The sequence below is a fragment of the Vespa velutina genome, chromosome 21, assembly GCF_912470025.1.
Source record: "Vespa velutina chromosome 21, iVesVel2.1, whole genome shotgun sequence".
Classification (NCBI taxonomy): Eukaryota; Metazoa; Arthropoda; class Insecta; order Hymenoptera; family Vespidae; genus Vespa; species Vespa velutina.
This window is the reverse complement of record NC_062208.1, coordinates 2,710,852-2,736,208: the sequence shown is the minus strand read 5'-3', so window position 1 is coordinate 2,736,208 and position 25,357 is coordinate 2,710,852. Positions and strand designations below refer to the sequence as shown.

Here is a 25,357-nt window from a genome sequence, read left to right as displayed (position 1 = left end):
ACGATCTATTTATCTATCTATGTTGGCCATATTGGCTTAATTACGTTTTGGTAGTAGCACAGTCCCTTTTCACAGGCTCGGTCGTTCAGTGTGCACGCTATATAAGAAAACCTTAATGCGACCCTCACCTATTTATCTATCATGCTACCGGGGCCACATTTCTTCCTAGTATGCGATTTTCGATCGTCGTTAAAGCCCAAAATGCATTAATTTAACACGGTCTTTCTTCTTCTTCTTACGAAAACTTGATTATACCTAGCTATATGGTTGTTTATTAATTTAATATTTTCTCGCACGTGCATACAAATAAATATATATATATATATTTTTTCTTTTTTATTTATTTATTAGATTGATGCAAAAATAATTGCAGTTTTTACGTATTCAATAAATGATAAAAATGGCAATTATTTTTCAACCGTTCTAATATATATAATTAATGAAAACAAAATTATGTATATATATATATATATATATATATACAATTATGTGATTTTTATTAACGAGCTGATTGATTTAATTACTTAATCTATTCATTAACTTATTATTTTTCCTTTTTCTCGCACAAAAAATTTATTTTCATTCGATTAATTTCCGTATAGCTAGGATCAATTGTAGTCTCTAATTCTATAGAAGAATTTAGTAACACGAGCATAATCGAGATCGAAAGATATTAGCTTCTTCAATCTCGAAATGATCTCGATCTCTTACGACGTACTATGACTTAATAACGTCGTATAAAACGTGATTTCTTCTTCTAATTAGAATCTAATAACGTATGTCGAAGAGGTGTAGACCGATACGACGATGATCATCGACCAAAAGAGCACGCACGCACACACGCGATTAAACACGAATTAAACAACATTATTACCTTTGTGTATATAGTATACATACCTCTTATAATATATGTATATATATATATATGTGTGTATATATATATATTATATACATATAAATATATATATACACATATATATGTATGTGAAAATATAATGAAATACTTCCATCTAATTCACTCGATAAAGAAGTGATCGAAGTTATTCCAACAAATGATGATATATCATTTTCTCTAGAGCGAATATATATATATATATATATATATATATATATATATATATGTACACATATATAAAAGAGGAATAATAATGATAAAAAAAGATCGAGTACGATAGTATTGTAAATACTTGTATGAAGCCTTTGAGAAGAAAAGAAAAAAAAAAGAAAATTAATAATAATAATAATAATAATAATAATAATAAATAATGAATAATAAATAATAAATAATAAATAATAATAATAATAACGATACCTATCCTTCGAAATTGTCGATATTCGAAGTGAGATTTACAAACTAAGAGAAATATTTGTAATTAAATCTTTACTTGTTTTTTATATATTTAAAAAAATAGCGCTGAAATATTTAATATATTTGATATGTGCGAGGATATCTTTGTGATCTTGCACATTAAAAAAAGAAAAAAAAAAAAAAGAAAAAAGAAAAAAAATACGTCTTATAATATATAGATCAATGATCCTTTTAATACAGTAACGTGCTTGGTACGAGTACTGTCTTGATTGCAGTTACTATAACACGTGAATACACACACACATGTAGATTAATACATACATATACATATACAGCATTTATACATACATACATACATACATACATACATACATACATACATACATACATACATACATACATACATACATACATACATACATACAAACATACATATATACATACATACATGAAGAAGCAAGTAGCAATTTACGAAAGTACATACACATGTTTTTTGCATAGAACGTTATCTGAACGTTCTAAGTACAATTGTTTGCGATACATACGATAATTAATTAATTAATCAATTGAATCATTAATTAATTAATATTCGTTGATATATGATGGAGAAAGGGAGGATCTTGTTATTATAAATGTAATAGAGATCGAATTTATTGAAATAATCGTGTATAATGCTCGTCTATGTCAAGAGTATTATAATGAACGATGTAATATATTTCGTCGCGTTAGAAATAAAATATTACTCTCTCTCTATATATATATATGTATATATATAAATATAAATATAAATATATATATATATATATATAGATATATATATTTACGTCTCGATCGATATAATATTTATGTTCGAACGCGCTCGTTCGCGCGCTTTTCTTCTCGAACCTGATAAAAAAAAAAAAAAAAAAAAAAAAAAAAAAAGAGAAAAAAAGAATTATATAGAAAGGATCGAGAAAATTGTCGTTTCTCTTTTTCTTTTTCTTTTTTGTTCTCTCTCTCTCTCTCTCTCTCTCTCTCTCTCTCTCTCTCTCTCTCTATGTGATAGAGATAAAGAAAGAAGTACTTTGAAAGAAAGAAAAAATAAAAGAGAACGAGTTCTTATTCTTTTTTTTAACAAAAATTTTATTGCCATTGTAAGGTGTTAAGGAAATTTATTCGCGCTCCTTTTTCAATTAACGCGAAATATTCATTTTTATTACGGGATCGCAAGCTATATATATATATATATATATATTTATTTATTTATTTTTTTGGCTTTGTCTTTTTCGGCTATTCTGATTATATAAGAAGTTTAAAAAAAAAAAACTTCTTTGACGGGTCGTTTGCAATCAAGAACTTTCTTGTAGCGAGATGCACTTTCGCATATACACATATTACCCATACAAACACATACACATACATACACTCAGGACATACATACATATATATATATATACATATATACATAAACTTTGTATTGTAAATCTCTGAAAAGAAAAAAAGAGAAACATAATTGTCGATAAGATTTTCAACATATTCTACATTTCTTTTTTTTAAGAATGATATTTTGTATATTGTGCGAAGCGAAAAGATATATGTTCGTACGAATGATGATTATTTATTTATATATATATATATATAAATAATTATTTATTTATATATATATATATATTTTTGTTCTTCTGTAGAGTGAGAGAACTAAAGAGTGATGCGAGTTAAATAATGCGAGTAATCCTTGAGCGAATTCTTTCTATTTATTTTTTCTGTTCTTTTCATTTTCTATTCCTTTACTCCTTTATCTATACACTTTTTTTTTTTCCTTTAAGAACTTTTTTTTTATTTTTATTTATTTATTTATTTATTTATTAATTATTTTTCTTCTGTTTTTCTTTTTTTTTTTAAGAACGTTTAAAGATAGAATAAAAGACGAAGATAAATGAATAAATTGTATTTCGCAGCCAACGCTTGTAAATAATATTATAACGATAAGAATATATATTTCCTCACACGTGATTCTCTACCTAAGGATACTCACGCTTCCACTTCTTCAAACGAACGAAATCGCCCCCTTTTCTTTCCTATAAAGAAAGAAAAGAAAAGAAAAAGAAGAAGAAAAAAAATTTTTAAAAGTAGAAAACCGAAGAAAGGGGGTGCGATGACGAAGGAAAGATAAAAATGAAATTTTCAAAGGAGATTTTCGTAAACGATAGTTATTATTTCCAAATGATTCGTATAAGACGAAAGATCGTCCAATTATTTTATTACTATCGCTTGTCTATCGAATTATATTTAATATAAGAAGAGAAAAAAAAAAAAAAGAAAAAATTAATAATAAAGAAAGAAAGAAAGAAAGAAAGAAAGAAAGGAGGAAAGAAAGGAAAGTAAAAAAAAAGAAAAGAGAAAGATCCATACACGATGATTAAATAATAATGAGGATAAACGAAATATTTTCATTGTAGCTGTACAAACTACTTTCTAGACGCGTTCTATTGTAATTTAATGACGACAGATTAATGATAAACGTCATAAAAAAAAAAGAAAATAAAAAAGAAATAATGAAAGAGTAAGAAAACAAAATGATGGTAAACGTCAAAAATAAACCGAATCTTGTCTTATGGGGGGCGAACAAATTTTTATAATATTTTCTAAGAGAGTCTCTCGCAAACCAAGCAAGATGATAAACATCGATAGGAACTTCATGTATTAAAAAATAAATCAATACGCAATATATATACATATATATATATGTATATGTATATATGTATATATGTATATATGTACGTACATGCATGCAAAAAAATTTATGCGATGATAATAACTCAAAAAAAATAAAAAGAAAGTACGTAAAACAGTAATCGATCTTTCGTAAATTTAGAACTGAATAGAAAAAAGAAATTAAAAATAAAAAAAATAAAAAAAAAAGAGAGAGAAAGAAAAACCATCGTAAATCATCCAATTATGTCGATAGACTTTATGAACTTCGTAGGCTTGATCAATGAAAATAGATCGTATAAAATGAAAAAAGAAAAAACAAAAAAAAAAATGGAAAGAAAAATCAGTAAAAAGTTAATTAAATATTAAAACATCGCATGCGGTAGTTTCTATCCGTAGAGATCTACACGTGCATAAATCTCAAGCAGCTAATAAACGAAATACATAATTATCTTAATTAGAAACGAAACTTTGGCGAGGCTTGACACGACGAAGATATTTCGAGATTAACTTAGAATTTTGTCGTTTAAATGCAATAAAAAAAAAAAAGAAAAAAAAAATTAAAATAAAATAAAAAAAAAAAATTAAAAAAAAAAGCCGTATTAAAAGCACACGCAGAAAAAAAAATTTAACAAGAATCAAGCAAATGAGAAATGTCGTCTGTCTCTAGACTAAATAATATCAATATAATGAGAGAGCAAAAAGGGAAAAAAAGAAAGAAGTAAAAGATTAAAAAAATGATCAAAAGTTTAAATAGATCGAAGACGAAGAAGGGGAGGGGTTGAGAGAAACTTTAAAAGTCCGATTGGGAACACACACACACAAACACAAACACACACATAAACACGCAAAATCTTTAAAATGTAATAATAAACAATGTAAGAAAAAGAAAAAGAAAAAAGAAAGAAAGAAAGAAAGAAAACTTTGATAGATGAAAGAAAAAAGAAAAGAGAGGGGAGGGGGAGATGAGAGAAAAGAAGGTTGGAAGCGAGGGTGAACCTTTTTAAGGGTGCGTAGAGAAGAAGGGCGCAAATAATGTTTGACTTTTTTATATTAAATATGTATATATATATATATATACATATACATATTTTCTTTTCTTAATTATTATTAATTAATTAATTAACATTCGTTCGTTGGCTTGCACCGTATAGTGTAATAATAATAATATTAATAATAATAATAATAATAATAATAATAATAATAATAATAATAATAATAATAATAATAATAATAAATGATTAAAACGCGAACTCTCTCACCGAATGCAACCCCCATAATGGTTGGAAGGTCCAAACGAGGAGACGGGCTCGGTCAATAATCGAATAGAATTTCATTTTGATTATTAATTAAATAATTATTAGAAAATTTCGTGTAAATTCTGTTCGAACGAGCCCTCTCGACGTGCTTAGAAATATTCGCGAAATGCCTGTCTTTGTATCGAGCCTTAAGGTTTTCGCAATAATATCGTTGGCCGCTGTCAAATGTGGTTTCGAAAGTATACTTGTGTATAGAGATGATGATGATGATGATGATGATGATGATGATGATGATGATGATGATAATGATGATGATGATTATAATAATGATGATGATAATGATGATGATCATGATAATGATGATGATAATTATAATGATGATTATAATGATGATGATGATGATGATGATGATGATGATGATGATGATGATGATGATGATGATTATGATCGTGGAGATGTTTTGAATCGATATGAAGTTACGAATCGTTTTATGTTAAATATAATAAAAATTTAATTAATTTCATAAAAATGTTCTCCATATATTATACTGTCTATTAAAATGATTATTAATCGTGTTGTATTATGTGTTGAATGCGAAAAAAAAAAAAAAAGAAGAGAAGAGATGAGAAGAGAAAAGAAAAGAAAATTGTAATGATTTCTTGATGGAAAGAAAAGAATAGAAAAAGAAATTTACCATCGAATCTAATGTAAAATGATATGAATCGATTGATTAATTGAATCATTTGAAATATAAATCATTGTATACATACCGTAACCGTCCTCGCGCGTTAGATCGTCACTTCGAATCAATCGTTATCTCTCCGGGGACGGTATTGTCCTTAATTGCGTGTAATAGAAATAACGAAAATAATTAAAACGAATGAAAAAGGAATGGGGAGGGGGGTAAATGGGTAAAATTAGAAACGAGAAAAAAAATGGAAGAACAAAAAGAAGATGGAATTATCGGGACACTAATGATTTCGACACGCACGCGGACATTCGAGCGTCCTCGGTGAATTTTCTTGTGTGGCTGGTACGTTGGATCAAAGGTCTCCCTTAATATATATTATATCTTCTATATATGTTTCCCACGTTCGAGATTCGATCGATCAATCGATCGATCGATCGAATCGATATCATCATTTGAAACGACGATCGAACGACGAGCGATCCATTCGTTTTCCACGAAAGAAATTTATTTCATTGTTGTTGCATACCGAGATCGAAAAGAGATTAAATAAAGTGAGAATGAAACTGTATGTGAGAGAGAGAGAGAGAGAGAGAGAGAGAGAGAGAGAGAGAGAGAGAGAAGGATGTATGAACGAATTATAAATTACGATTATTTCTGATCGTGAAAATAAACAAGAGAATAATGAACGCGAATGAAAGTAAGAGAGAGAGAGAGAGAGAGAGAGAAAGAGAGTATGTGTGTGAATGAGAGAGAATACACATGTATGTATAATATGTGCGAGAGCTATGGTTTATTCGGAAATGGAATTGAGGCGACTAATTAACGAGATGTTGTAAATTGTTCTATAGCAAAATGAAAAGTGGTACGATCGTTGCAACGCACAGATCGCGAAATCTCTCCTTCGTAAGGATCGAAATAGATCGAATATACTGAATCTTTATGATATGAGCGAGCGAGTGAAAGATAGAAAGAAAGAGAGAGAGAGAGAGAGAGAAAGAGAGAGAGCGTTGCCTCGATTGTTTCAATGTTGATATGTCAATGCTGTGATGTTATCCTTTGAAACTAAAAACCGAACGAAAAAAAAAAAAAACAGGTATATCCCTTTTCGAACACGTTCCCTTCGAATGGAAGAAAAAAAAAATGAAAAGAAAAGAAAAAAAATGAAAAAAAAACAAACACAGGCACACACACACATACACACACACACACACTAATCATCTATCCCACAAACGATCCCACTGGAGAAGAAAGGAAAAAGGGATGGAAGAACATAAGAGAAAAATCCCTTTTACTTTGAGAAATAAATATTTCTATTTACTGTAATTCCGCATAGCCCTTTGAGAGCAAAGAAAAAAAAAAAAAGAAAAAAAGAAAAAAAAAGAGAAAAGAAAAGAAAATATATGAAGGAAAAAAAAAGACAGCAACAAAAAGAAAAAAAAGAAAAAAGAAAAAAAGAACAAAAAGATACCAAATTAGCTAGAATTTAATCGTATTTAATGTAAAGATTATTATTATTGTTACACATCTCAGTGATTCTTTCCTAAAGGTCGGTGATATCTCGGAGAGAGATGAGCGGTGAGATGATTACGATGACGACGATTGCATTATTATCGATTAATGATCGAGAGATCATCGATATATAACAGTTATAGTCTATTTTCCTGTCAATTGAGTTGTATCGACAAGGGACTATCTTTTGGAAGCGGGTGTTTTTTTATTATAGAAAATTTGTATGTATATGTGTATACATATATATCTATATACATATATATATATATGTATATATATATCGTATATACATATATATATATGTATACAAAGAAAAATGTCGGAATCTGTTTTTTTTCTCTCTGTCTATCTCTCTCTCTCCCTCTCTCTGATATTTTACCGATAACCAAATTCCTACATTTGTCGCATTTGTAAATAAAATTTTTATCATCACACGGAAATATTTGTGTATAATTTATTACTTTTTTTGTCACTTTTTCTTTCTTTTTTTCTTCTTTCTTGCCTTTTCTTTTTAAGCTGACATTTCGATACCAACACTGTCGAAAAGGTAAGAATAAAATAGATCATATATATATATATATTTACGAGAGGGGAGGGACACAAATTATTAATCTTATATTCTCTCGTGTAATAAAATATAACAAACGACGACGTCATTACAAAAATTTATTTACATTATCTAGGTACTTACAACGCGTGAATACGATTACGTGCAATCGCGTTACTTCTTTTTTTTTTCTCGTACATCCTTGCACATATTACATAACTCGGCTGCCAGTTCCTTTATTGTATTTATTTGCTTTTTTTCCCTTTTTTTTTTTATTATCATTTTTTTTCTCTTCTTTTTCTTTTTTTTTTTTCTTATTTATTTTCATTTATACATATCGTACCGATTCTTTGGTAATAAGATGCGCCGCCAGCACCGAGTCTCTAAATAAAACGAAAACGCGATAATTAGAAACTTACATAAAGAAATGTTAGATACGATTTTGGTTCTTCCCCTTTTTGTTCTTTTTTCATCGAAAATTATTCTATCAGGAGAAATTATTTGTTTGATTATTATTTACATAACAACAAGTACGGAATACCCATATTAGATACTGTCCAATCGGATTGCACGACGAGATTTTTTTTACAGAGACACAGTCGAGGACAGTATATGTGTGTATATATATAGGAATAATTTAAATTTTTAAGTGACTTTGACTAAAAAAAAAAAAAAAACAAAAAAAAACAAAAAAAAAACAGAAAAATGTTTTACGGGAGTAACATAAATAAATAGGCGATCATCTCGCGGGGTATACAAATGACGTCATTCTTGCACTAATTGTTTACCACTCGACGGAAAATTAATCTTCCTAAGAAGATTACATATTACTAATAATAATAATAATAATAATAATAATAATAATAATAATAATAATAATAATAATAATAATAATATTAATAATAATATTAATAATAGTATTTAATAATAATAATAATAGTAATAGTAATAATACATAATACATAATCGCGATCAAAAAAATTCATACGTAATCTTGCTCTAAAAGCAAAATATTCAATAGTACATTTAATATGCATCTATATTATATTCATATATATATATATATATATTTTTTTTTCTTTCTTTTTTCTTCTTTTTTTTTTTGTTTTTTTTATTAATCATTTCGTAGATCTACCTTTGGTACAATTTTTCTCTTCTACTGACTACAATCGTGATTCTCTTTGTTTCGTAGCATAATGAACGTCGACCATGTCCTTTGATAATTATCAATTATTCTTCCTTCTTACGTTTTTCTTTTTCCTGTTCTTTTTCTTTTCTTTTTTGGTAGAAACAGAAAAGATCGATAGATCTTTCCTCAGATCGCTTTGATAAGGAACAACGACAAATGCGTTACGTGTAAAGTCTAACGTAAATAAAGAATGGAGTTTTAAGTATAAATCAGGTAATAACGTTAACTTCTTAACATTAAAAAATTCTTGTACTACATCGTAATCTCTCATGAATATTATATCTCTTCCATTGGATACGAAAGGAGAGTATATTTTAATAGAAACGAACGAGCATGATCGTTCGTTAATAATCACTCATATAAAGAGATAATTTTCATAATCGTTATAAGCAGCTGTTGAAACATGTTTCGAGGAGATTGGCGTTGAAGGGACACTCAGAGGCAATTGTTGCTGTTGTTGTTGTTGTTGTTGTTGTTGTTGCTGTTGCTGTTGCTGTTGCTGTTGTTGTTGTTGCTGTTGCACACGCGACAATTGCAATGGCGGCAATTGCGTTGTGTGCGCCACAACTATTCTCGATTGTTGATTGATCGAACCCAACGATAGATGATGATGATGGTGATGATGTTGTTCGAGCTTGTGAACGTTGTTGTTCGTAGTACTCGTATTGTTATTATTATTATTATTGTTGTTATTATTGTTATTATTGTGATTGAGGTTATTGTTATTGTTATTGTTATTGGTATGCTGATGAAGAAGAAGATGATTATTGTTTTCGCTCTGTGAATAATGACGATGATCACCATGAAGATTTAGTCGCGACATCGCCATACTGATACTCGAGTCCGACGCCCACATACTCTGAAAATGACGAGGACCTTTTTGTTACTCCAACTGTATTTGACTTTCTATTGAAAGTACTTATGAATAATTCTTATAATACTTTAGAGTTGAATGGTGAACGATTATTATTGTCTGACGGAGAACAAATTTTACTTAAATCATATACAATCTCTACTCTTTGTTGGAAGAGAAATCGTATGATTCATCGTGCAAATTCATTCCACTTTAATATAACTTTTAATGATATAATACATGTCATTTAATTATAACCTAATTGTACCTGCAATTAATTCCTCTAATTTCTAATTAAAACGCTCCTACACATTATTCACCGTTTCCTCAAAATTTCTAATGATATTGCGAATTCCTTCCGACGATATCTAAAATTCGTGTCGTCTACGTCGAATTATTATTTTTCTTTTTCTTTTTTTTTTTTTTTTAATTGAACGTTTAATTATTTTATTTATTTTTCTTTTTTCTTTTTCTAACACATACAATCGAGACACTCGTTCGTTTTATTCTCATCTTTATATTTAATTAAATTATATAATTAAACTTTTTAATTAATTTAGTAGATTGTTTTTTTTTCTGTTTTTCTTCTTTTTTTTATTTTTTTTAATATTTTTTTTTTGAAGAAATTTCTAACGAACGTTCAGATAAAATTTAAATCTATCAGATGTTTCACCTTTCTCCTGTGTGGATTATAATCGGGATTACGTCGTATACGTAAGTGTCTATCCGCGCTCGTCCATCGTTGCGTAACTTTAAGAGGTGAATCATCTGGATGAAGTTTCCTCTGATATTCCTCCCCTTCACAGACTTCGTATAAGGAAAATTGTTCAACCCGTTCTTTCGAACTATAGCAGCTCAATAACATCTGGATCAGTTCGTCCACGGTGGTCTGTTCGGAAACGAGCAGACTCTTGTACTTTGACTGTAAGAGAGAGAGAAAGAAAGAGATAGAGAAAGATAGATAGATAGAGAGACAGAGAGAAAACGAAAAAAAAAAAATCGTATATCCTTTAGTTTGTTATATCAAACAATTACATACAAGCATATACTTCTTATATGTGTTACTACGAACACATCGAACAAATTTTATAATACTTACGCCAGACATGAGAGCACTATCGTATATTTTCACAAGACCGCCACGACGTGTCTGTAAAGAAAATCTGCAAAGAAAAAGAAAAGAATTTTCTTGAGTTTATATTTACGAGAGGGGGAAAAAAAGGAGGGTGGAGGGCGGGGGAAAGAAACGAGAGATCGGTTAAGTCGGTAAGTTCAAAAGGATATTCGTTAGAAGATATTCCCTTATCCCTATTCCCTCATCTTTCTCCTCCTCCTCGTCCTCCACTACCACCACCTTTCTCTATTTTACTTCAATTTCACCGGAAGTTTCGAACTACCGACGAAAATAACCAAATGAAATGAAACATACGACGGGGAAGTTGAATTTTTGTTAAAATCGTAAAAATAAAAAAGAAAAAAAAAGGAAAAAGAAAGAAAAAGAAAAAAATCCAATTGCTTTCAAATATTTATAGATAGGTACATCTATTACCTAGAACATATATATTTTTATCAAATGTATAGTAAGTCTTTTTTGGAGTCGATTTATAGGCGTGAAAAAAAAAGAAGAAAAATAAATGAAAGTCTGGATGGGTTAAAGGAAAATAAACTCGAAGGTTCGGGGTGGTCTTTCTGAAAAAAGAAAAAAGAAAAAAAAAAGGGAAACAAAAAAAGAAGAAATTTAATGTTAGCGTCTATGTACTGTATTGTGAAGGAAAGAGAGATTAGAAAATTATATTTACGATCGTTACTTATCACTTGAAATTATATTTTTCAAACTGACATGCTCTTCTCAATTCTTCTTGAAATTGAATCCAGAAAGGTGGTAAACATGCGAAAGAAAAAATAAAAAAGAAAAAAAGTACCTGGAATCGCCTCGTGGATGACAAGATTGAAGTACAGCAGGTCTGGCGTCCTCGTCGAGTGGCAAAATCGTACGTACATTGGCCCTTCTTACTGTAACTTCCATGGTCATATAAAAGAGTCTTGGATCACGGTGCCTCATACGATATTTGTTCAACAAATTTTGAACAACCTCGCGACACGTTGTCTCATAAGTAATGCTCAGGGTTTTGTACTCGATATCTGGTCGTAGACAATTTGCATACACCTTTATAGTCGTCTGTAAATTTATAGACACAAAAAGGAATAAACAAAGAGAATATTAAATGAATATTTTATTTATTTATTTAAAAAATGATTACTTCAATCGACTTATTTTTATTATAATATTAAATGTTTCAAATTTATATTTTATCATGTCAGAAAAATTATTGTCTATTTTTAACGTCTCAATATATGTGTGTTGTTCCATAAAGAAGACAATATTTTCTCTACGAATGTCTATATATATATATAAAGTTCTATGAAAGATTAAAGCGAGCATTTTTATTGTCTACATTGTCGATAAAAAAAATCCTTTTATATTTTTATTCTTTTATATTTTGTTTCATTGATGATAGTTCGAAAAAATTATTTCAATGGTCGAGGGGTAGGAAGTTAATATGACTAACGTGGTCATTATTTTTAATAGCACCGCCATTTTGGATATGCCGACAAGTTGCAACACGTTCATCGTCCTCGTAATTAAAGGTAATTAGTTAATTCATTTCTAATGTACATCCACGTTTAATATATCAATCGATAGTTAAACACGTGATTTTTCAGAGGCCGCGACAACAGATCGTGATGTTGTCCGGTTTAAAAAATATTCACGAAAATATATTACAATCGGTCATTACGTAACAATTCTTTTTTAATTTTTTAGATTTATTATAGAAATTTTAGAATCTCCAATGATCTTTTCTAATCTACATAATCGTTTAGCGTCGTTTAACTAGTCGATATTGATTACCTTATGTATCGTATTTGATTGTCAAAAATATACACACACATGCACACGAACATATACCTACAAATTTATTCTTTACTAATACTATCTTACATTTTTAAAATTTGCAAGAATCCTATAGATAATTTTTCATACATATATGTATATACACGTCCGTTCTTCCTTATACGTGTGTCTGTTCTCTTCCGATATATATGTGTGAAATAAAATGTAATGAGAGTGGAAGGAGAGGGGGAATATCGATCGAGTGAAATAACGTTCGACATGTAAATAATATTAGGTCGTATATTTCCGAGAAATTTTCGATTGAGAGTGAGAAAAAGTAAACACAGGCGTACGTGTATTTTGGCCTTGAATGAATCTACGATCTTTTCAGTCTTACGAAGTACGCTATAGGAGTAACATCTCTCCAGACGTAATCCCCAAGTATGTTCCTTCTTCTGAAATTTTCTACGATAATTATCTACGTTTAATTTCTCGTTTAACATCCCATATCTTATTTGTATTAATTTCGATTAATAATATGTATGGTCTATGCGAATTTATACGTATGCATATATATATATATATATATAGATATCGTATATACAGACATTTGACATTATTAAGAAATTAATAATTTTCTGAAATATTTTAGGTTATACATTGTTGCAATTGAAGAGTTTATATACCTCTCTATGTATTATCGATCGAGAGTTAGGAGAATATTAATAACGTTGTTGAATCTTTTAGGTTATACATTGTTATAATCGACGAGCTTATAAAATTATACGTATTTTCGATGGAGATTTAGGGAAATATTAATAGTATTTCATCTCAATCCTTTAGGTAAGGTAACGTTATAATCAACGAGGCTTACATAATTACGTATTATCGATCGAGATTAAGGAGAAATATTTGTCTCGAACGAAATTCGATATTAGCGATTATTTCTATTAGCGATTTATTTCTATAGGTAATGAATTATAATTATTAATTTTCATAGTTTAAAACAATAAAGTATCTATTTGAACAATTTTTAAGTTCGTATATAATATTTTTATTGTTTCGATATTTTTATATGATAGATCGAAAAATTATAAATTTTACGAGCCATATTATAAATGACGTTTTGCGCATGCGCTTAGGGGTACTAAGTAATCTCGTTGCCGGTAATATCGACGCCATTTTAGATTCGCGAGTGGTACAGGTTTCACGGAAGCTACGTCGTTCCGTTAATTATGAATAATTAGTATATTTTTTCGGAAGTCTAAGCTTTATTTTATATACCAATCGATCGTAGAGGAAACGTTTTCCACGCGTGAATGTTCGTAGGACGTGACCAGATCGCGTTTAAAAGATATCCGCGAAAATAAAATCGTCGTGTTGGTGTTCTCTTGGTGCTAAGGCGTCATATTTATTTTTCGAGTTTTCCAACTTTATTTTCGCGATATCGATACTCTAATTAATAAAATCTTTCATTAATTAGACGGAGCCGATCGTATTTCACCTCGTATAAGATTTTCATCTACGTATATGGCATACAAGTAAGTACCATACACACATACACACATATTATACGTATACACATATACACATATACGCACATATAGAAATCTTTCTTATGACACATACACATATCGATACTTTTTGCACACACATACATATATAGCCACACAATTAATGCATATATTGTATTTTTCAGAGAATTGTAGAAAGTACCTGCGAAAGTACATGTAAACAATCAAAGGACGATCGAGAGTTCGACCTTGGCACGACTTCCCGTTCTTCCCTACTACGCAGTTTCATTCCTGTAAGTAACTTGTTTAGACCTGTTCTTAAATATTTTACATTAATTGTCGGTTCATCTAGCTTCTCACTTTATATATATATAGTGTATTATATAAATTTTTACTTTTTAACACTTTCTATGTTTCTTGATTAATTTTGACATGGATCTCCATACGCAGCAACCTCCTTGTGGTGAGATCTGGTAATCGGTATTGCGTACGTTTATTATGTATTTTATGTGATATTACATACGCACTGCCGAGCGAATGGCTGACGTTTGATGTATTAAAAAAATTTTGTTTTAAATGTTATATATTAAAATGTTTTGTATTGAAATTTTTTATATTGAAATTTTTTTTATTGAAACTTTTTATATTGAAATTATTTATATTGAAATTTTTTATATTGGATTTAAAGAATATTAAGAAACATAGAATAATAAAAAATGTTTTAAGATCATAAAATATACATTAAGTTAAAGTTAGAATATAATTTCAAGATACGTTTAATCGTCTAATTAATATTATAAGTATTAGAATTTCAATGTTATTGCTCCTTGTTTAGTTTTACTTTAATGCTATATCTATTTCAATTTATAGGTATTCATGCAATTAATATATTACTATGAACATATCCCTATTGCGATTATATCTATTTTTAAGCAATAGATACAACGCGATTTTGATCGTTTCCTTTTATTCATTTATTTTAATATAGCTTATAAGTTTTGCAGTTACATCCATTTGAATATTTTCTTTTACGTTTTATTATTAAAGCATACAAAAGATATATAATACATGTTTACAATTTGAAATCGTATGATTTGAATAATATGATTTTTAAAATAATAAATTTTAAAATAATATATAAATTGCAGTAATATTGTAGCATAAACGCCATTGCTTGCTTTAACAATTTTTATTTCAACAGGTCTTCAGTTGTAGATCGCGTGCAATGCGATCTTAGAGTCAGTGCTTGTGCGAAATAATTTGATTGTTTTGCAACCGAATGGGTTGCTTTAAATAATAAAATAAAGTCGCGAATTAGAGTCAGTGTTGTTCGACGTTTAGAATTTCTCGGTCGCATTATTAAACCAGAAAACAAGAATTTATGTCATATTCTTGTTAAAACCATTTGTTCGCCGCGTTGTTAGTATCATTAACACACTTTCGGCCGATTCGGTGGAAGAGGATTGCGTTGCGAAAAATATTGTTATGGTCGAAAGTGTGAATTTAAAAATGTGCCCTTTTTTTCATCTTTATCAACGAATATAAAGCTTCGTCTGGATACAATCACATGTAAGTATATTTCTTTATTCTAATCATTATTTCTCGTTCATTGTTTAAGTCATATTTTTTTTTTTAATCATTTTCATTCATTGAATATATTCCTTTGTAATGGAACATATAATTAAATTTCTTTTGCGATTCTTTTTAATTACAGATTAATCAACGATTCAACGTTTCATCAATTCAACGTTTCATCGATTCAACGTTTCATCGATTCAACGTTTCATCGATTCAACGTTTCATCGATTCAACGTTTCATCGATTCAACAATAATTTCAACCAACTTCACGACATCATTCGACCAACGTCGAGGGGGACGAGTGTTTTGGAGCCACCGCAGAACTTCTTAAGTAGTAAGTGAGAAATTTAAAGTTCCTCTGGTGCCCATCATGCCGAGGATGAAAGGTCCATATCGGCACGGGTTACTGGTTGTATTCGTTGATGTCCCATTGTCCAAAACGAGCAAAAGTGACCGTGATTAAGATCTTCGATTTTATTCACGAGTGATTCCCCCTGTATGTGTAGTTAGTTCTTTTCTTGTGAATTTTTTATTATTATTATTATATATATTTATATATCAGGCTAGGGTCTTCTTGTTTCAAAGTCGTTTAGTTAACAGTGCTGTTAATTAGCACTTTCTTCTCTTTTCGTCTTTGCTCGCGATATTAATAATGAAATCGGGCATTCATTTACCCGATTTCGTCCAAATAAAGCATATAACGTGATCTACGTTACATGCATTGCTTCGTACAGTTAGTCTATTTAATCGCGATTTACTTCGATATTTTGATATATCGATGAAATATAAATGAGCAAGAAGACAAACCCCTTTCGCGACGGATAGATTCTGTCAGTCAAGTGGTGGATCATAATCCCGTTCTTTCATTAGAACAGCCATTCGATGAAAGGAATCGTCCGAGGTTGTTTTTTATATAAATTAAATATTTCAATAAATTAAATATTTTTATAAATATATTCTCTTAATCCTATTTCATAACCGCATAATGTGTATGTATATATACGAGATATATACATATTTCATACCTACATGTCAACACAGCTCTACCGCGGGTCGCTCAAAGGCCCTTATGCGGTGTGCAATATAATAGAGTTGTATAAGGTTTTTTGCAACTCTAATTTTACCACGACGTGGTAACTATTATAATTATTATCATCATCAACTCCCTCCCCCTCTTCCTCCTTTTGTTTGAGTCCTTGCTAATAAGATAAGCAATGAGACTCGTAGAGTCACAGCCCGTTTAGGCCTAGTTTATAAGTTAATCATTTTTTAGTTCAGGATTTTCAGCTTTAATTATACTAATACCCGTTTCTCCCCCCCATGCTTTCTGCGTTCTCATCTATGCGTTTGCCCAGGTGTTACTCGTATGGGTGAGAAACAGTCTGCGTGGGTTTAGTTTTAATTTTTTTTCCTTTTGGCGGCTGTCATTGTGCTGGTGATTGCACGGTGTACCTTGCACTTGTATGTGCGTTTTAGGTGGTGCATTGTACATCGTTTCGCGATAACTTTTTAATTAATAATAAATAAATATCTTATATTAATATCGTTTTGCATAATTACCACATGTTTCTGTGGAAAATTTTAAATACTCGTATATATTACTAGTATTCATATATATACTAGTATGTACTAGTATTTTTGCTTTAGTCATATATGCAATAATCATTAGCCGTGGCAGTCGATTACAGCAATTGGTACGTACTCCTAACACATTAGAACAATACGCGTTTGAACTGGGGTGTCGGAGGTGCCCCGGGGCATACTCTCTAGTGTAGGCTTTTGCACCCTGGTGGCATGTGAGAGAACCGTGGAGTGTATGTGTTGGTGTGAATGCTTTGCACTTTTTAAATATAGGTAATAGGCAGGCAGGTAGCATACCTTTTCTGAGTGAATGTCCAAATTTTATATAAGTAGGTAGGGACCGAAAGACTCTGGATCCGATTCTCACTTAGGAGTGAGAAGTCCCGTCTTCGGGGATTTGTGAAGTTTCAGCAAATTTTACAGTCATTCAGCATGTCTGAATTGTCTTTTATTCCTTCCTTTTTTTTCTCTCTCTTTTTTTTTTTTCTTTCTTTTTTAGATTTTTTGCTGACACTTTGCATTGCGCCAACGTATCAGTATCCAAACAGTTCGAAAAACTTTGCACTCAATGAGAACATTAGATGCATCCCATATATTTTGAACTTAGCAAAGGATTTTGAACTTGTTTGATACTTAGTTATAAATTAACGCTTGCACTTCGGGATTCTTGAAATATTTTTTATATATATTTTTTTTTTTTTTTTTTTTTCTATAAAATCTATATATTTATTGTGATCCTAAAATTTCATAACTGCATAATTTGTATGTATATATACGAGATATATACATATTTCATACCTACATGTCAACACAGCTCTACCGCGGGTCGCTCAAAGGCCCTTATGCGGTGTGCAATATAATAGAGTTGTATAAGATTTTTTGCAACTCTACTTTTACCACGATGTGGTAACTATTATGATATCATCATCATCATCATCATCCTTCTTCTCCTCCTCCTCCGTTTGTGTGAGCCTTTGCTCAAATTAGAATCTACTTGCATATTTAAAATATTGCAATTCTCGTGGTTTTAACTTTTTACTAAAACTTTTTTCATCTTTTAAGTGCAAGCAGTTAATCTTAGTTTGTAATAGGTTCAACGATTAGAATGAATATCATATCTGCTGGAGCATTCGATTAAATGTGCCTGTGTAATTGTGCACGGTTGGTGGATTCTTTGAGTCCATTGATTGTCCACAGGCTAGGATAGCTTTACGGATTAGTTCAAATATTTATCAAATATGAATCTTTTATTTTTTTTTTCTTTTTTTTTTTTCTCTTTTAAATAAAATAAATAAATAAAGATTGCTAGAAAATCGAGACGCACCCAGGTAGATTAGAAAACGCAGTTGAGAATATGTATTGGGATTCGTCAGTGCCGTTTGGAGTGATTCACTCGCGAATTTTGTCATACCTCAGTGGTTATATTATTTAGAAGAAATCGATACTTTACGTCGCAAGCACTTACCGCTCGTTAGGTTAAGTAATAAAAAGAAAAAGAAAGAAAAAAAAAAACCCAGCGGAAACGTGTTTTTTACTTCCCAACTCCTTAGCTTGCGACTATTGCGTCTCGTTCAATTGCGTGCGTTAACACGAGTGGTTTGAGTCTTGTTGCGTAAAGTGAGATCAGGTCGGGATTAGGTCGGTTTAGATTAGGGACGATTTCATTCTTATAGTATAATCCACTGTGGCATGTCAATTTTTGTGGGTGCGTTGTTTCAAACGGTAGGGCGTTTTTTGATGCGTAATCTTATATTGCGTCGCACGTAAGGAATGCTCCAATGCAGTGGTTAGGGCACGAAGCAAGAAGAGGCTATATGCTGAAGAGGCCCCCACAAATTGTGGCTCAAGAGGGCAACTATCGACTACAAGTCATTTTTCAAAGGTGCTCCGCATGTCGAACCCTTCGTTAATGGCTTATGGTCTTATCAAAATCCCCTTTACCCTTTTACCACGTTGACACTTTTGCTCGTAGTAGTTTGTTCCTGGACGGAGATGATGGACCATTCCATCTCCTTGCTACGGCGTTCCGTACTCGCGATCGTGAAAAATCAGGGTCTTTGCAATTAGAGTCAAGCTTTTGCAATTAGTTATTAATTAATAGAGTCTTTGCAAATTTCTTTTTCTTAAAGTAAAGTCGAGTCATTGAATTTTTTAAAAGTAGAGTCAATTTTTCAATTTAAAGTATAGTCTAGTCCTTTGAATATATTTTTTTTTTTTTTTTTTTTTAAAGTCATGCCCTCCCTTTATATTTTAAATTAAAGTCAAGCCCTCCCTTTACATTTTAAATTAAAGTCGAGTCCCTCCCTTTGCATTTTAAATTCAAGTCGAGCCATTGCACTTTTCTTTTTAAATTAAAGTCGAGTCATTGCATTTCTCTTTTTAAATTAAAGTCGAGTCCTTGCATTTAAAAAATTTTAAAGTAGAGTCTTTTTTGAAGTAAATTTTTAGTTACAAAAATAGAATCACGCTCGTTAAATATTTTGTGGACGCCCGTGGCCTGCAGCAACATTGCACTGGAGTGCACAGGAGTGCACCTGAATACTCAAGCATGTTGATTTTTAATTCAGAATAATCATATATATATATATTTTTTTTCTTTCATCTTCATAATTGCATAATGTGTATGTATATATACGAGATATATACATATTTCATACCTACATGTCAACACAGCTCTACCGCGGGTCGCTCAAAGGCCCTTATGCGGTAAATAATGTGAACACAGGATTGTAAAACCATTTTTACAACTTCCTATTTTTACCACGAGTTAAAATGACTCATGTGGTAATTATCATCATCATCATCTTCATCATCCCCATTATCTTTTCATAATCTGATTCTGATTAATCTGATTATTCTGATTATTCTGATTATTCTAATTATTCTGATTATTCTGATTAAAAATCTACAAGACTTGATGTCTACATCAAGAAAGGAGGTACCTGCATTTAGGAATGCGGATGAATATATTATAGCAAAGATATACATTTCTCATTCAGAATGATCAAAAACAAATAAATGAATGAATGAATGAATGAATGAATGATTGCACTAATAAAAATATTTAATGAATCAATATTCATATATTTCAATATCTTAAGAAATTAAAGTTATTTATTAATAAATAGAGAACATTTCCTTTTATTTCATATATAATAATTAAACTTGTATTTAAATAGTGCAAATGTAGGAAAGAAATTTTGAATCTGATTCTGATAAGAAATATATAAGTCTTTGCTAGATGAATGAAATGACATAAATGGCAGCCAGCACTCAGGAGTGCATTTTAAAATATATCAAGGCTATACATTTTTATTCCAAAATTATGAACAAATGAATATGAAGTGAGAGAGTTAATAAATACATATGAGAGAGAAAGAGAGAGAGAGAGAGAGGGAGACATTGAAAATTTTTATTATATATATATATATATAAATTTCATAAGAAATGCTAAGAAGATATATTGATATAAAGATTATTAACAAATGTTTATACGTATATATTATTTTTTTGGAATAAAAATGCATAAGGCTTGATATATAAATGAAACGATTAAAATGGCTTGCCTGCACTCAGGAGTGCATATGATACGTTCACAGTAAGTACATGCCTGCACTCAGAAGTGCATATGATACGTTCACAGTAAGTACATGCCTGCATTCAGGAATGCAGAAGAATATATTATAGTAAAGATATACATTTCTCATTCAGAATGATCAAAAATAAATGAATGAATTCACTAATGAGAATATTTAATGAAGCTACATATAAATATTTTAGCTCTGATAATATTTTTTTCAATAAATTAAACACGTATAACAATAAATAAGGAAAATTTCATTTTATTCCATATATAATATTCTCAATTATATTTAAATGGTGTAAATAAATGAAAATAAATTTTGAATCATTCTGATAAGAAATATATAAGTCTTTGCTAGATGAATGAAGTGATATAAATGGCAGCCAGCACTCAGGAGTGCATATTAAAATATGTCAAGGGTGTACATTTTTATTCCAAAATAATCAACAAATGAGTATGAGATGAAAGACTTAATAAGTATATATGAAAGAAACAGAGAAGAGAGAGAGAGAGAGAGAGAGAGAGAGAGAGAGAGAGGGTGATGAAGAGAATTTTTATTATATATATATAAAGTTTCATAAGAAATACTTAGAAGATATAATGATTGATATAAAGATTATTAAGAAATGTTTACACGTATATAAAAGGAGTATAATTATTTTTTTGGAATAAAAATGCATAAGTCTTGGTATATATATGAAGCGATTAAAATGGCTTGCCTGCACTCAGGAGTGCATATGATACGTTCACAGTAAGTACATGCGTGCATTCAGGAATGCAAATAAATATATTATGGCAAGGATATACATTTCTAATTCAGAATTATCAAAAATAGACGAAAGAAAATGCACTTATTAAAGTATATAATAAATAAATATTTAAATATTACTGTTTCATGATATTATATTAAAGAAATGATATTTATCTAATAATTAATCAAGAATATTTTCATACTCTTTCTAATGAAATAATATATTTATATTTAATATGGAGTGCAAATGAACGAAACGAAAATATGAATTATTCTTATTAGAAATGTATAAATCTTGCTTAATGAGGAATATGATACAATAATAACAGCCTTGCACTCAGGAGTGCATAAAATATATCAAGGATGTACATTTGTATTCCAAATTATTTTAATGTCATCATCAAATGATAAAGTTCATAGATATATATAAGAAAATATATATTTTTATTGTATATTACACGTATATATGAAAGATTCATAAGAAATATGAAGGAGAAATAATGAGTGATATGACAATGATTTTATAAGAAATGTTTATGCATATATCAAATGAATATAATTATTGTTTGGTATAGAAATGTATAAGTCTTGGTATATAAATAAAATGAATGAAAAGGCTGTCCCACTCTCAGGAGTGTGGAACGAAAATAGTTTTGAATAGGAACAGGACTGCATTCAGGAATGCACCTGTCTACTCAAGCATGTAGATTTTTATTTCAGAACAATTATAAATTTTTTATATAATTATTACTATATCAATAATTCTTTTCTGTATCTTTTCTATATGAATTCATTTTTATGAATTGCCAAAACAGTCGTAAAATGATGTAATCATCATCATTATCATCATCTTATTATGTAGATTCTAACTATTTTGATTAAAAATCTACGTGACTTGATGTAATTAGGGAAGTTAGGTTCTGTTAAAGCAAGCAACAGCGATAAAATAAATTCATAAAATAAATTGATAAAATAAATTCATAAAATAAATTGATAAAATAAATTCATGTTAATAAAATTATATATTTAATATTTCCATTATTTAATCTTATTATTCTTTTTAAGATTTCATATTGCATTATTATTTTCATATGCATATTCGAAATATATGGTTTTAAAATTGTAAAAATGCATTACTATATTTTTTATAAATTAATAGATAAAAAAAAGTATCTTATATATAAATGATGTAGTATGTACATCATATACTTGATGTAACTGTATACTTCGCGTATAGTATAAACGTAATGAAATGAAATATTTGTAATCTATCGATTAAATATAGATCTAATCTCATTATGGATATGATTATGGCGGTATAGAAAATTGCGTATGCATTTTGTAATGCGACACAAGGTGCAATATAATTTTACTATATTTTGCTGATTTATTTTTTAACGCGACTTAAGTCATATTATTAAATGGATATTGTGTAAAACACAATTCTCCTTTTTCTTTTCACAACGTGTCTTGAATAACATAAAACAAATATTTATAATTGTATTTAATAATTATATTTTTAATTGAGAAAAAATTTCTTATTTCAATTTTTAATTCCAATTTCTAATTTCAATTTCTAATTTCAATTTCTAATTGAATAATTAATTTCTCTATCACTTTGTATGTCAACGTAATGTTAGTTTAATTTCAATTTAAATACTTATTTTTTAATGCATCAAGAATTCGGTATATTATTAATAAATTAATGGCATTTATTGGCCATTTTAATCTATTTTTTTTTGTTTTTTTGTTTTTTTTTTTTTTTTTTTTTTTGTTTTTTGTGTTTTTGTTTTTGTTTTTTTTTTTTTTTTTTTTTTTTTTTTTTTTTTTTTTTTTTTTTTTTTTTTTTTTTTAATTTCAACATTACAATCTCTGGCTAAAGTTTCATTGTTTTCATAAGTTTTACTTAAGCCAGTTATTGTACATAATATTTCATCTTTCCACACATGCCCTTTTATATAGTTTTCTGTTACAGATAATTTTTTATTTACAAGTTTTTCGAAGATGAATAAATTATTAGATGAAGTCCAATAGAAATACTATCAACAACATAAATATCCTTTTATCATTGGCCCTGAACAACAGTGTGAACAATAATACAATAGTACAAGGTTTGTAATATTGGTATAAATGATATAAGTTATTACAAAAAAAAAAGAAAAATTATAGATGTATTGTAAAAGTGATGTATTTTATGTTTCAGGTGTTCCAATTATCAACATAATGCGGATTAAAATACTTGGAATATTTCATGGATATACGAATGGATGGATTTTTTTTCCAATTACTAAGTCTATTTTCTTATTTATCAATTTAATATATTGAATCATATTTTAATCTAATCAAAGCTGTGATTTTTGTTTCAGGAATTCTCATCAGTATTGTTTAGCTTCGATTCTTATTTGATACTTTTTATGTTCACAGGTTTACTGTTGATTCAATCTACAAAAATTGCAAATTAATTTTATTGTATGTTATATCATATTTTAATGTGATTGTTTATATATTAATGTTTATATATTTTATTGAAATACATGTTAAATATTTTTTTTTGGTTTCAGAAAATTGTTTCTTATGCTCACAGATTGGCTGTTGGTTCACCAGAAAAATTTATAAATTAATTTTATTGTATATCGCATTATACTTTGAATTTATTAATTATGTATTAATCTTGATATGTTTTTTTAGGACATGTTTTATATTTATCTTCAGGAAATTCTTTCTTATGTTCACAGATTGACTGTTGGAGTTTGCAGATTATATTTTCCATGAATATGTTTAATAAATTATGCCTTTATTTTAATCAATAAATAAAAGTATAATTTATATAAAGTTTTATCTTTGCGAGTGGATAAACTATTTGCTTCTTTAAATTATTATATAAAATATTATCTTTAATGATATTATTAATATAATCCGTTTTTTGTTTTTTATTGATAACATAGTAATTTTCGCGTTAACCATGGAATAGAGTAACCAAATCTTATTAAGATTAAAGGTACCTCTTCCTTAATCGGGTAGGTAGGTCGTTCAAACGAATTCATGACTTTTCATCCAATTTAAATCAATTGGAAAAAAATTTGTGATTCGTTTCGCGATTGTTTGCTTGCTTGTTTACTTTTTTCACTTTAATAAGTAGAGTGTAGAGTCTTAGCTCGTGGGTCTCCGAAAGCAGCAACCTCCAAGTGGTGAGACCCGGGCAATCGATATTACTTGGGATGTTCTTCATTTATTTATTTATTTGTTTATTAACAACGCAAGTACTGTCGAGCTGATGGCTGCATTTAAATTCAGTCAAAATTTAAATGTTTCATCATAGAATTTCTATCTTTCGGATTGTTTTTTAATTAAATAAACAATATATTGATAATCCTAATATAATAAAAATAATTAATATATTTATAAAGG

General features: G+C 29.1%; 1 protein-coding gene across 2 annotated transcripts in view; it reads right to left on the bottom strand.

Moving 5' to 3' along the window:
• Nucleotides 1–8,051: 8,051 nt before the first annotated feature.
• Nucleotides 8,052–25,357, bottom strand: part of LOC124956380 (probable serine/threonine-protein kinase tsuA) — a 42,026-nt gene continuing 24,720 nt past the window's right edge. For both annotated transcript variants that reach the window (XM_047512126.1, XM_047512128.1), the window contains exons 3-6: nucleotides 11,971–12,227; nucleotides 11,148–11,211; nucleotides 10,722–10,970; nucleotides 8,052–10,054 (exon numbers count right to left, since the gene is read on the bottom strand). In XM_047512126.1, coding sequence (XP_047368082.1) covers nucleotides 9,551–10,054; nucleotides 10,722–10,970; nucleotides 11,148–11,211; nucleotides 11,971–12,227 — 1,074 coding nt within the window. In that variant the 3' untranslated portion in view covers nucleotides 8,052–9,550. The remainder of the gene's footprint in view (nucleotides 10,055–10,721; nucleotides 10,971–11,147; nucleotides 11,212–11,970; nucleotides 12,228–25,357) is intronic.